Consider the following 14,575-nt stretch of genomic DNA (forward strand, 5'->3'; position numbering starts at 1 on the left):
AGTACAATCTGTGGGACACTACGTTAATTGTGTGAGAGTTCATAAGATAACTAAGTACGGGATAAATAAACTCTTCAAATGAATCACAATCACAATAAGCTCAATCCAACTACAAGGCCCATTTGGGGGAGAAATAATTGTAACAAATACAAGGGAAAGAACACGTACACACATGGGAGAGACTCGAACTCTTGACCTCCTAAAGAGATGCTAGAGTACTGGTCAACTGAACTAATCACAGTTGGTTTGCCCTTTCTTTTGTTACTACTATTTGCATAATTTTACAATTATATGTTGTGAAAAAACATGCATAAAAGATTCTTATGTTGCAACATAGACGCGTTGCGCATAATGTTGGTAAATTTTGTTGCGTTCCTATACTTCCTCATATATGGAGATGGGAGGGTAAGCCATCTTTATAGCCAACTCCAAAGGGGGTCAATGCTAGCGACTTATGAGTTTGTTTCTTCCTAAGAATTCAGGTTTGAAACTTTTTAGGCTTTATCAACTCCTTTAGGGCGGGCAGAGCTTTACTTTAACTTTAATTGAGATTCTCACAAGTGGATGGTGAGATTAGTTCCTTAAAATTAATTTGAGATGCGCGTAAGTTGGCTCGTACCATACCGGCCCGTATGCCATAAAACGGTACGCGTATCTTGGTGTTTCGTACCGGTCAATACTAGGCATACCATTATTGTAGAAAAAATCGGTACACTGACCGGTACATGATTGATAACTTTGCGCATGAGTTAGTGAAAAAAAGTCATCTTTATATTGAAAATGGCTTATACTCCTATTTGGCATTTAATGACAAAGATCGCCTAATTCCTGACCTGATTTTTCTTTTTATATTGAAAAAGGCTTATATTTGGCATTTAATGACAAAGATCGCCTAATTCCTAACCTGCTTTTTCTTTTCTCTTTTGGCTAAACATGGCCTACCGCTGTGTTTTTTTTTTTCTTTTTTTAATATTTTTTAGTAAAAAAATCATGGCCTAATGCTGATTACGACGTCTAAAGCCTCACTTTTCTTTTATTTGTTCATTGTGCAATTAGAGTTGATAAATGAACCAGAAGAACGGTGAATCATTCAAACTTAATTTGAAAAAAAATGTAATAACAAATTTTAAAAGCATTTTTAAATTGTACAGATCAATTTATCGGATCAACCAATATCGACTAACTATTTTCTTACCGTAAAAGTCCAGAGAGATGATTTTTGCACACCACTTTTTCATAAGTATTCTAAAATTTATCTTTTATTGCTTCAAGTTACACATAATAAAAGAGCGCTAGAAGAAAGAATTTGGAGCGCGAAAATCATTTCCCAAAACATAATCGTAACTATTTTGGTGTTTCTTAAGGATATTTAAGTCATTTCGCACGATCGCCTTCACGCCTTTGCCGAAACCATCCTTCCAAGCCTACCGGGGCAACGACCCTTCCTTCACGTGCCACGTCACCAATCCTTCACTCAAAATTTGACACGTCCCCACCTGTCCCCGCCTGTACGGACACACCTCGTACATAAATCCACCACAAAACCCCTGTGCGCACTAAAACCCTCCAGCATCTCTCTCTCTCTCTCTCTCTCTCTCTCTCTCTCCACTGCACCCGATAAAATCAACCGAAACTTCGGCCGATATTATTCACTATACGAGATGCCGCCGGCTTCCGGCGTTGCGTTGCCGTCCGAACGAGTCCCGACGACGATGATTCCCACGATGGTTCAAGCGATGGCGTCAGAGGCGCACGCGAAGGACGCGATCATCGCGTGGTTTAGGGGCGAGTTTGCGGCGGCGAACGCCATCATCGACGCGCTATGCAACCACTTGAGGCAGCTCGAGGTATTAGATTATAATGTATCAATCAGATGTGGTTTAACCATACGCGACTAAACACGTGAAAGTATTTTAATCAATAGTTAACGGTGAGGTTTTTTGTTTTTTGTTTTTTTAATCCGCAACGGTGAGGTTTGAACACACGATTTCTTGTTTGTATCTTCAATAGGAGGAGGGCAGTGGAGGATCAGACTACGAATCGGTGTTCGCTGCAATCCACCGGCGACGTTTGAACTGGATCCCGATTCTCCAGATGCAGAAGTACCACTCGGTTGCCGACGTGACACTCGAGCTTGGACGAGTCGCTGCTGCGAAGAAAGTTGGAGACAGAGTGGAAGGCGGAGAGGTGAAGAGGAGTGAGGAAATGAAAGGGTTGGAAAACGAGGAAGGGAGGAGTCTTGTGGATTGTGAAGAGGAATCGGTTGATGAAGATTCGACGAGAGATGATTCTCCGAACAGCGAAGTTACTGGTACCGGTAAAACGTGTTTAAGTATACCTTTTTTTCCCCCTTATGTCATATATTGATTTTGTTTCTCTGGGTCTAGTATTTAAGTTCGTTAAATTTTAATTTCTCGGGTTCAAGAAACAAGAATCCAGATTTTCTTGATGAGTAAGATATTCAAGAAACAAGAATCCAGATTTTCGAAGGCTCTGTTTCATCTAATTTGACTTACTTTGTCTAATTTGACTTACTTTGTCTTGCTAACTTCCGACGGATACGTTAATAATATCAAATAAGCACATGTGTCAATATATATTTCATGAATATCAATACACTTTTCTCGAGAATATATATTTCATGAATATCAATACACTTTTCTCGAGAATATGAATACATTTTCTGTGCGTTATTCTCCAAGGCGGAGGTTAGCATTACCTCGTACGGAGCCCTAATGTAAATTTCGAGAGTAGCGAATTTCTATCTAGCACCTCGAGTTGTGTGTCCGATTAAATACTCATTTTGCTTGCCGTAGTAACCGTTTGATTGTAGACGAACGTCGTGGCCTTTTGGCGGAGCTTTAAGAACTGTGCTACTCACCAGTATTCACATTTCACACAGATAAAGTGAGAACAAATCATCCACAAATTTTTTGCAGAGCTTTTTGAATCACACAAGATGATCCGAATCGTTTAACTTTTAAAAAATATTGTTTTAGGGATCCTAAAAAAAATCTAGGGGTACTAGGGACAAAGAAAATTAGTAAAGAAAATACACTTAAAATGTACGTGAACGGCTCAGATCCACTGTACAGTAAATCTGAGCCGTTCACGTACATATTTTAAGTGTATTTTCTTTGTTCATTTTCTGCCTATTATGTGTACACTTTTCGAGCTTTTAATTATACTATTTGTTGGATTTTTGTAATCCCGATGTGTTGCGGACCCGGTTTGTAGGACTCCTTTTGAGTAAACTGAGTCAACTCTCTGACTATTATGTGTATTCTTTTTTTATACGTCTCGGATTATTGGTCAATTATTTTGGAGTAATTATTCAATAGAGTGTATCGTTACGTAATACTCCGGATTACTTTAACAATCGCATTTCTATGGGATTCATACATTTAGTGGTAGATCTCACAAGAATGTATAGTTGTAAAATGGTCCGGATTATCACGTGGCGATACTCCCGAATTATTGTATAATTTCATATTATTTTTTTATATGCCGAAGAAGGTTGTGGTGCGAGATCCTAAAAAGGTGAGCAAACAATTAAATGGTGTTTGGACAGCTAAAAATAAGCTATCCAGTACTACTGTTTGAATTTAATTTCAAAAAATGCAAAAAAAAAGAGCCCAGCGACTTTTGTTATGGTTGAAAATGTATAGAAATGTGTGAAAATGTATAGAAGTATGTGAGAAAGTGTGAAAAATATATTGGAGTTCGTGTTTTGTCATTTTGTTGAGCAACATGCTTTAATTGCATCATTGTTTTAGTGCCATTCCCCTGTGAAATTAGTTTTTTTTTAAACGCCCCCCTATGAAATTAGTTGGTAGACATTGACCCTGTTTTATAGTTAAAAAAACATTGAACATTTGGTGTTTTTTTTCTATCAAGCGGTCGAATTACATTTGAAGAGTTACAATAACGGGATATTACACCAATCATGTGAGATTCGCACTAATTAAATCAATCCCACTACATGACAATTGAAAAAATAGCTACATAAAGGAAAATATACACTAACAATGAAACACTCCCATGAAGGGGAACCAATAATCAATTCTTGCCTTCGAAAAGATTTGACCTCTTGCTTCTTCCAGTTGGTGGTCGACTAGGCTAGCCATAATTGGTTGTGAACATATGGTGTTAAACACCACTAAAATGCATTAAAAAACAAGCTGTCAATTTGTCGTTTTATTTCTAAGTAGTTGTTGCTGGGCTACTCTTTCTTTAGAACGTAAAAAGAGCCGTTTTGGAGGCAAAATTTAATTTCGCTGACGAGAACTAGCGTGGAGAATTTGCTGTATGAAATTCTAAGAGGTTCATAATTGTGTTACTGGAATCAGAAATTACAGAATTAAAAGCGTTTTGAATTGGTCTATCAGGTGACCTGATGTGAATCTGGATTATACTCGCTTGATCCCTGCCCATCCCCACTGCTAATTTTTAACTGCCAGATTTACAGATGTTTGCTTGATCCCTGCCCGTCCCAACTACTAATTTTTAACTGAAATAGCAACAAATGTTTAATTCAATTCCTTCACTTCTTATTTTATCTCTTGTAACTATTAGTACCATGACTGCTGATCCTTTCCTATGCTACTTCTTGAAATGCAGTATCCCAAAAAGTCCAGCCCCCATTGGGAAACAAAGGCTTCTGTTCCAACCATGAAGAATGTGAGGCACGTGGTGCCCAGATCAAGAAGACAAAAGGATTCACAGCCAAGGAGTATGTCAAAGGTCATATGGTGAGTTTAAATTTTGCTCTTTAATAAGGAACTGAATAACAAATATCCTCCGGATATGCCACTTTGAAACTAAACAAAATGAAGAAAATAAACACCTAGTTTTATGTTATTGATTAAAGAGAAATGATCTTGCAGACGAATGTTGTTAGCGGTCTCAAGTTGTTTGAAGACGTATTCACTGATTTGGAGCTCTCTAAGTTGAATGACTTTGTAGATGAACTTCAGGTTGCTGGACAGAATGGAGAACTGTCAGGTGGATCCCCGTGCCTCGTGATGCTTTTATAATTGAACTTCTTGTTTCCTTTGGGAACAAGGTTTTGAGATAGTAAAGGACACCCTCTGTGTAGTTTTGGTCAAGCAGGTTTGGAATTTAAGTTTTCCTTTCCTTTTTGATTGAATGCATTCCTCCTTATTTCTCAAGGTTCATCAATGTGTGGATTTTAACTTCAATGTACAATATCTGCAATCAGGCTGGGAGATGAGTTGTGGACCTTATTCCTCGTAAATTGCTATTGTAAATTTCGTTGTATTCATTGTAGTGGTCAATTTTTTCGCAAGTCATTATCTCTTCATTGTGACTGCATTTAGCTGGCCGACACTCTGAACTCTGCTAGTTGTATCACACATTTTGTGATAAAAAAAATTGTTTCTGTGCAATTATGATGGTTAGTACAGCTATTTTAAGTTACCGTCTTTCTTCACACCACTCAACAATTCATGTGAATGGATGTATGTAGGTGAGACTTATATCTTGTTCAACCAGCAGATAAAGGGGGAAAAAAGAGAGCTGATTCAATTTGGAACTCCTATTTTTGGACAGATAAAAGAGGATGCAAAACCTAAAGATGGAAACGGTATGATAACTTTTTTATCTGAGTATATGTATTTGTTTTTCTCCCTCGTCAATCAAGCTTGTCAGGCAATCTTCATCTGAAGATTTTAATTGAGATATATGCTTACAGTTCATATTGAGTCGATTCCCACTCTTCTTCAAGCTGTTATCGACCACCTGGTTCAGTGGCATCTGATCTCAGAAAATAGAAAACCAAATAGCTGCATCATTAACTTCTTTGATGAGGTATAATCATTCTTTTCCTGCTCATTAACTTAGATCCATTTAATGAGCCTGATTTGTTTGAACGGCGCAGAAACTGAGCATTTGTACTTGTTTATGTAGGGAGAATTTTCACAGCCTTTTCTGAAACCACCTCATTTGGAACAACCCATATCTACTCTTCTCCTCTCTGAATCAATGATGGCTTTTGGACAAACACTCGAAAGTGATAGTGATGGTAACTATAAAGGGCCACTCATGCTTTCACTAAAGGAAGGGTATGTACTCCAGTTTATTTGTTTTATTTCTTCTTTTTATTTATTTACATGTCTGATACTTGCAAAATTGTAATTGGGTATCTGATACTGTGGGAAAAATAATCATCAGAAAGCAATTTGGTTAGATTGTAATGAATTATCATTGGGTGTTTTTGATACTTTCACTGCTCCTTCTGAACTCTCCTACAATTAGCTGTTGATTTTATCTTCTCGGGATATTCTTCGTTGCCCAAAGTTTATGTCTAAACACGTCTCCCTCCTTTTCGCCAACTGGAACTTTTCTCAGTTTAGCCTTTGCACTTGGATGCTAGATTTTCGATGTCCTATGACTCTTACATTTCCAGATTCTAATTGCGTAACCCCTGATTCATATTCTCTTTTACGTCTATGTTCTATGTCTCATCTGTTAACCTGGTATTGAAGCATAGTAACAACTGATATGTGAGTGGTTGGCCCCTTTTTCCTATACCTACCCAGCAACTAGACAATGCAGTCTTTAAACCTCTCTTTGTACAAATTTTCCTCCTAAGATTTATCCATTGCCAAAATCGCATATTCAACGCTCACCTGATTTCGAACTGAAATTGGACTCCTAATTCTGGCTACTTGACAGGTCTCTTCTAGTCCTGAGGGGAAACAGCTCTGATTTAGCGAGACATGTCATGTGCCCATCTCCGAACAAAAGGGTAAGCATCACATTTTTCAAAGTCCGCTCTGACACGAGCCAAAACACTGCATTGCCGCCACCTCCTCTAAGTCAAGCCATGACTATATGGCATCCCGGTGTCCCCACCTCACATGCAATTCCAAATGGAGCTTTAAACCGTTACGAGGCAATGCACGCGATCCCTAAATGGGGTATACTTCGTGCCCCTATTGTCATGTTGGCTCCAATGCAACCAATGGTTCTGAGCCCCAGAAGGGTCCCACACAGTGGTACTGGAGTCTTCTTACCTTGGACCCTTCGGTCAAGAAAATCGCCAAAATATCTTCCTCCACGCGCTAAAAAAGCAAAACTTCTTCTCACACTACCTCCCTCAGTTGAAGCAAAGGTAGCAGATCCGTCTTCTGATCCGGGTATAGGCATTGAGGCTAAAATGGTTTGACGAAGGTAGTCAACTGAGGAATCACTAATGTTAGCCAAAAGTTGAGGAAGAGCTTGTGTTATTGACTTATTGTACAACCAAGGCCCAGGTGCTGATAGATGAAATTTGTACTCGTTTCTTTTTCTTTTTGTTGGTTGTAATGCTGTTTCTAGTGATATTTTTGGTTGTGGATTGGCCCTTGTAGAGGTTTGAGTTTTGTATAAACAGAAGCGCTTGGTTACTAAATGTTTATAAAGAACAGAGTTGGATGCTTTGGATTTGCTACAATTTCTTGACCTCTTCGGTACAAGGAATCAGTACTGTTCATTACTGTAATTGCGACCACATAATGACCACGACTTCTCTTGTATAAGCTTGCTGCAGTAATGTAGGAGGGAGGATTGGTGTTTTGTTCCAGGATACCGATTCAGTGAGACAAACTAAACTTCTCTATGTTAATCTGGCTACCGAAAAGATACGTGTCCAATGCCGTCTTACCGGACACAGTACTGCACGCACCCTTCTCACAATTTATCCAGGGTCTGCTTTTGGAAGGTACCAAATTAGATGGGAGCTAACTATTCAGAGGTTGGCGCTTATATATGACGCAAGGACCCTTCCATCACACGAATGACATCGGCAATGACAACTGCTTATACAAACGGAATTATCAAAACAAAAATGATGTGAATTTTCGTGGTTTCTCATTTCAGCCCAACAAAAAAAAAAAAAACCAGCTCTGCTCTTAAAAATAGTATGAAAAATCGTCCATAGACTCGATACAATATCACCCAATTCTGAATGAGATTTTCGCATAAATATTCCGTTTATGTGCCATTTTGCATCAGTGAATTGCTTCCCACCATGGAAATTGATTGTGGTTTAGCATGCAAGGTCCTATTCAGGAATATAACTAGCGTTAAGGAAGGTAGAATTGGACTTTGCTCCTCATATTCCACTTTAACTTTTGACTAAAAGCAGTGAGGGTAGAAGAACCCTTCTGATGCTAAAAAAGAGAGAAGAATGCTTCTATCATATAATATGCATACCCAACCTTGTAAGCTTGGAATCTCCATTCCTATCCATGTGTTCAAATATGCAATCCTTCAAAACCATAATATTTTACCCACCAAAACCTGCTGCCAATTACCCTTTGTCCCAACACCAATGTCTTTCCACAGCAAACAAATGCAGCAAAGGGAAAACAGAAACAACAACAATCCCCAGCCTCTTGGCATCTGCCAAAGGCTCCTCAACTTCATCATGAATATCCTCACTGCACAAGACCTCCCGCGCCTGACCAATCCACCGGCATCCCAGTCAATTCCAGTGCCAGTTGAAGGTTCTTCAGCATTCCAGGAGGAGCATGACTCCCGCCCGGAGCACTCAAATTCTGAAATTAGGGTTGATTTCAGGCACACCAACGGATTAGAGCAACATGTTGCAAAGAATGATAGCGCTATTGTCAATAGAGAAAAGGGAGGTTTTCGACCAGTGGAGATTAGACCAACAAGGAACAAAGAAATTGATTCACGAGGTCAAGATAAAGACACGCAAATGATGCCTCCATTTGATTTTCTGGAGAATGACATAAATGGAAGAGCAGATGAGTTTATTCGTCAAAGGAAAATGGATTTTTTGAGAAGGAATCTCACCCTTGATCTGCCAAAGTCGAGTTAGTGGCACAGGGCTGAGCTGGTGGCTCACTGGAAATGGTAGGTGACACAATCTCTCCGCATGTGTGCATCCCTGAATATGTTCTTAGGTTTCTGCCTGACTCCAGCAAATCGAAATAAAAATCAGCTTTCTATTCCAATGTAAATTGAAATACAATAAGCATACACTTCAATTTATTCCTAGTCTCTTCTGTTTGCATTTTTTTTTTTTTTGGATCTGTTGGATTACCGAAAAGTACTCCTGCTATGTATTTATTTGTAGAATTGACTCATTCGATCGACGAACCAATCTGCGTAATGAAAGTGTTATCTCCCATGGAGTGACAAAGTTACTCCATCGGTTCATATTTAAATAACAGGCTGTCCTGCAAATTTACGAGCCTCTATTACCCAGTCGAGAAACATTTTGCGATTGGGTAAAAGAAGACATCTCAATCGAGTTACTTTTTTTTCATACAGAGAGATAAGGTTCTATCACCAAAGGAAAGTATATACAAATAGACCAAAAAAACTTGCCTGCAGGCTTTCAAATCCCTTGCTAAAAGGTGAATGTGTTTAAAATTGCGAAAAATCGGGTTTCCTCAAACCGATGACAGCTAAAGGAGCACATGTGCCTGATTGATTCTCAAGCACTTGAAAAAGTTATATTCGCAACGATTTTTAAATACTCTTAACTGGAAAGAAGAAACCACAAAAAGCATTTTAAAATGCTGATGTTTCTCCAACCTACAAGCAAACCATGATTCGTATTCACTGGCGGAGTCAGCATAGGACGAGAGGGGTCACGTGTCCCTCCTCAGTTGTTCACAACCTTCAAATTTATAACTTCTCATATAAGATTATATCCCCTCTAGCACCAGGTTGATTGAAATCTCATATCACTATCGAGCTCATATTTATTTTCATACAAAATAAAATAAATGGGATTTCCAAATATGTTCAACCAATTTTCCTTATTCTACAGTTAATTCAGCTAATAAACCATTTTGAAGAGGTTTTAAAAGCTTCTTCCCAACACACACATCTATATTGCAGGATACCCCATTGTATCTTAGGATTTCTGCACAAAGGGACACGGGTCATATACTTAGTTTATGAAAGAGATGATACAAATTGTAGGATCATTAATTTTTAACAATTATGCTCATATCACTATCGAGCTATGTTGTGAGAGAACCGACTATAGCTTAGAGCATCTCCAGCCTTGATCCATTTTAAGACTCAAATTTAAAAATGGGGCAAAAATCATAAAAATCTCTCTCCAATCTTTGACCCAAACCCTTCTCCATTTTGAGTTTTATCCATTTTTTTGCCCAAATCTGAGACAATTTTTGCCTTGACCAATTTCTCCAACGGTTAGTTAGAGAGAGAGAGAAAGAGGGAGATGTGTAAAATTTGAGTTTGATGGTTAGAGATGTGTCTACCCAAAATGGATTTTTACCCAAAATTTGACTCAAATTTGAGGAAAAATATGGGTGAAGGCTAGAGATGCTCTTAAGATCCAAGTACCGGAAAAAGAAGCTAGACCTGAATTAAATTGGATAACATGAAATGATGAAATTGATAGCCTTATTCTAATCGTACACAATTCGGACAAAAATTGATTTTTGCAAACTTGAACGTGTGAGGCCAAAATCAGTTGGCAGTGGATTAACACCCATTTATAAACGAAGATTCAGTGAAATACAAATATGTAAACAAACCGAGAGAGAGAGATCGTGGGGGAAATGGGGACGACGAATGGTGTTCGGCTATCTGCATGTACTGGCAATCGTGAGAAACTCGCGTAAGATAGACGCGAGCTTTGTCTCGGCTGGGTTGCATTTAAAACTCGCATCTTGAACACGGGAGGTACCTTGAAAACGGCGTCGTTCATATTCGTTCAGACTTCGCAGGTTCAACCTGAGAAGTCACTTGAAAACATGAATTTATAAAATTGTGAGCCCATTCCAGTTTATCACTATGATCGAAACCCTTCATGTTTCATAGATTGTCAAGAACATACGCCATGTCAAATATCTGTTGAATCAAGTACCCATTGATGCATAATCGGAGACAATAAGTGCAATTTTGTTTTTGAGAAAATAGACTTGGTTGCACTCTATGAAATCCGTTTTTGTGAAACGACGTCGGATACCTGGATTGTTGGATTTGCAGCGTGAGTTTGTCAAATTGTAATCTCGTTTCGATGGATCTCCACAATCGAAGTCGTTCAAGTTGTAGAGATTGTGAAGAAGATGAATAATATCAAAGATCACTTGAATCGAATTCTGAAAAATGCATAATCGGAGATGATTAAAGTGAATTTTTTTTCATGAAAATAGAATTGGCCACACAGTATCAAACCCATTATAGCAAATGATAAATTCACTCCGACGAAGGGGCGTCCCCGACGAAGAGAGAGAGAGAGAGAGAGATTCCATTGTCACTTGAATTCACTCCGACACAGTATCAAACCCATTATAGCAAATGATAGTTCAGCATTGTAACAGGTCCTCTGATTTCAATTTTGTATAGCTTGCCTTTCATTGTTCTTGGCAGAATCAAAAGGTGCTCACTACTCCATTCCTAGTTTGGAAACTAGTTTGTTTATATGAGAGATTCCATTGTCATTTGAATTTTTCCTTAATGTGTTGATGAATTTTGCCTCTCATTGTTCTTGGCAGGTATTGCGAAAACCTTTCTCCTTGGCGTTGGTACAGAACGAATTTTGCCTTAATGTGTAGATGAATTTTGCCTTTCATTGTTCTTGGCAGGTATTGCGCAAACCTATCCCCTTGGCGTTGGAACAGAACCACTGCAGAACAGTCTCCAAATTCACTGGTACCCCTTGAACCAACTTCAAATCGCAGCCGGGTGAAATCCCTGGGTCCAACTTCTTTTTTCACGTAATACATGCACTGAAAGAAAAGGGAAAATCATAAATTATAATATCAGCATTCTGTTGGGGGTTTGTGTAGGATTTGTTGTTGTTGCTTGTATGGGGGAGATTAGGATTTTGGTTGTAGCTATGCTCAATTTCTTCTTAGGTTAGCTGAGCATCGCTTGAGAACACGACTCATACGTAGTAACTTCTTTGTCTTGAAATGGGTTTGTGGAAGAAAAGGAAAAACCATGAATTATCGTATCAGCTTTCTATGGGATTTTTTGTGTTTTTTTTTTCTTTGGGTGTGTGCGTGTGTTAATATTTTGGCTGACTCTCTTGTAGTTTCCCTTGATGCCAGCTAAGTTGGTTTGAGCGAGTGCAGAAAACAACTTTCAAAACACTGATATTGTATGGTGCATGGGTCATTTTACGGTTGAAGCCATGCTCATGGAAATATTCCAAATTGAGAAACATTATAAACAGTTTTCTAGCCTGGGAAGAGGCATTTTGATTCTCCTGCCCCCAGCCGCTTTGTTTTGAAATTGATTGGTTTTAATTTGACTGAAATATGGCAGGTAGAATTCTTGTCGCTGAAACATTTAGTGTTTTGGTTCTTCCCATCTAACGAGGATTCATGTATTAATTTGTTCAGGTTTGGAATATGTCCTTTGTGGGGTTCTTTCTCAGGAGCTGTCACGCATTATAAGACATCTGAATCGAGTTGCTTTTTCTTCATACGGATAGATAAGGTTCTATCACCAAAGGAAAGTATATACAAATAGACCAAAAAAACTTGCCTGCAGGCTTTCAAATCCCTTGGTAAAGGGTGAATGTGTTTAAAATTGCGAAAAATCGGGTTTCCTCAAACCGATGACAGGTAAAGGAACACATGTGCCTGATTCTCAAGCACTTGAAAAAGTTATATTCGCAACGATTTTTAAATACTCTTAACTGGAAAGAAGAAACCACAAAAAGCATTTGAAAATGCTGATGTTTCTCCAACCTACAAGCAAACCATGATTCGTATTCACTGGCGGAGTCAGCATAGGACGAGAGGGGTCACGTGTCCCTCCTCAATTGTTCACAACCTTCAGATTTATAACTTTTCATATAAGATTATATCCCCTCTAGCACCAGGTTGATTGAAATCTCATATCACTATCGAGCTCATATTTGTTTTCATACAAAGTAAAATAATTGAGATTTCCAAATATGTTCAACCAATTTTCCTTATTCTACAGTTAATTCAGCTAATAAACCATTTTGAAGAGGTTTTAAAAGCTTTTTCCCAACACACACATCTCTATTGTAGGATACCCCATTGTATCTTAGGATTTCTGCACAAAAGAACACGGGTCATATACTTAGTTTAGGAAAGAGACGATACAAATTGTAGGATAGTAGAATCGTTGGTTTTTAATGATTATGCTCATATCACTATGGAGCTATGTTGTGAGAAAACCGACCATAGCCTAAGATCCAAGTACCAGAAAAAGAAGCTAGACCTGAATTAAATTGGGTAACATGAAATAATGAAATCGATATCCTCATTCTAACGTACACAATTTCAACAAAAATTTAGCTTTTGCAAACCTAAAAGTATGAGGTCAGAATCAGTTTGCAGATGATTGACGCCTATTCGTAAACAAAGATTTCAGTGAAATACAAATATATATGGAGGAAGCTATGGTACACAGGGTATACCGTATGTTTAAATTATGACAATTTGTGATTTTCATTATGCCGATTTTTGGTTTTGTAATGCATATTTATGATTCTAGTTACGACTTGTACATTAAAATTTACCTGTTGAACAGGTCATTAGCAGGTTACCCATAATTAAAAATATTGTTATTATGTAACCATAATTATTCGTACCGAAATCCATAATACTTGTACCCTAACCAAATATATGCGTACAATATCAAAAATTAAATAATGTTATCCACAAATGTTATAACATCATAAATTGGCATTATCTTACCATAATGAATCGTACCAAATTTTTTTTTACTCGTATGATATTCCGTAACAAAATCAAAATATATTGTACCAGAATCAACAATTGTTATACTCAAGCCAAAAATATTTGTAAAATGCCACAAATTTTATAAAATAACAACAATTATTATGACAACACCTAAAATTGTCATTTTCTTAACACAATGTGTCATATCAAAATAAAACATATTTAAATACCACAAATTATATAACAAACCATAATTATTATGACAATACTAAAAATTGACGTTTTCTTACCACAATGTATCTTACCAAAAGAAATTAATTAAAATATTCCGTAATAACACATGTCTAAAATACCACAAATTCAGTAATATAATCAAATTTGTTATGACAACACCATAAATTGACGTTTTCATACCCACAACGTATCGTATAAAAAAATTCAATCAGAATAGTCAATTAACGATAGTTATAATCAACAAAATATCATACCACAAATTCAGTAATATAACCAAATTTGTTATGACAACACCATAAATTGGCATTTTCATACCTACAACGTGTCGTATAAAAAAAATTCAATTGAAATGCTCAGTTAACGATAGTTATTATTAGCAAAATACCATACTGCAAATTCAATAATATAACCAAATTTATTATGACAATACCATAAATTGGCGTTTTCATACCCACAACGTGTCATATAAAAAAAATTCAATCGGAATATTCAGTAAACGATAGTTATAATTGACAAAATACAATACCACTAATTATTTTCAATTCCCGCCACATTATTTTTTTAAATTTTAAAATTTTCACCATATTATCTTAATTTTTGATTCCCTCCATACTATTTTTTCAAATTCTTATTTGTCCCTACACAATACCTCAATAATTTAA

At 37.4% G+C, this 14,575-nt stretch overlaps 1 protein-coding gene and 1 long non-coding RNA gene across 5 annotated transcripts; both read left to right on the plus strand.

Moving 5' to 3' along the window:
• The first annotated feature begins 1,567 nt into the window (after positions 1 to 1,567).
• Positions 1,568 to 7,453, plus strand: LOC131332775 (RNA demethylase ALKBH10B-like). Of its 4 annotated transcripts, none has more exons than XM_058367075.1 (8): positions 1,568 to 1,847; positions 2,011 to 2,326; positions 4,621 to 4,751; positions 4,887 to 5,004; positions 5,489 to 5,605; positions 5,714 to 5,829; positions 5,929 to 6,083; positions 6,697 to 7,453. In XM_058367075.1, exons 1-8 carry the CDS (start codon positions 1,662 to 1,664, stop codon positions 7,187 to 7,189), a joined length of 1,632 nt encoding a protein of 543 aa, XP_058223058.1. In that variant the 5' UTR covers positions 1,568 to 1,661; the 3' UTR covers positions 7,190 to 7,453. The 4 variants fall into 4 exon arrangements, with proteins under 4 accessions (XP_058223058.1, XP_058223065.1, XP_058223071.1 ...); XM_058367082.1 differs by having other exon boundaries at positions 2,011 to 2,317; XM_058367088.1 differs by having other exon boundaries at positions 2,011 to 2,311.
• A 3,793-nt stretch (positions 7,454 to 11,246) lies between these two features.
• Positions 11,247 to 12,415, plus strand: LOC131324372 (uncharacterized). The gene is made up of 3 exons (XR_009199316.1): positions 11,247 to 11,394; positions 11,601 to 11,667; positions 12,363 to 12,415. It is a non-coding gene; the product is annotated as an uncharacterized LOC131324372 (long non-coding RNA).
• Positions 12,416 to 14,575: the final 2,160 nt, after the last annotated feature.

This window comes from Rhododendron vialii, chromosome 1a (genome assembly GCF_030253575.1).
Source record: "Rhododendron vialii isolate Sample 1 chromosome 1a, ASM3025357v1".
Classification (NCBI taxonomy): Eukaryota; Viridiplantae; Streptophyta; class Magnoliopsida; order Ericales; family Ericaceae; genus Rhododendron; species Rhododendron vialii.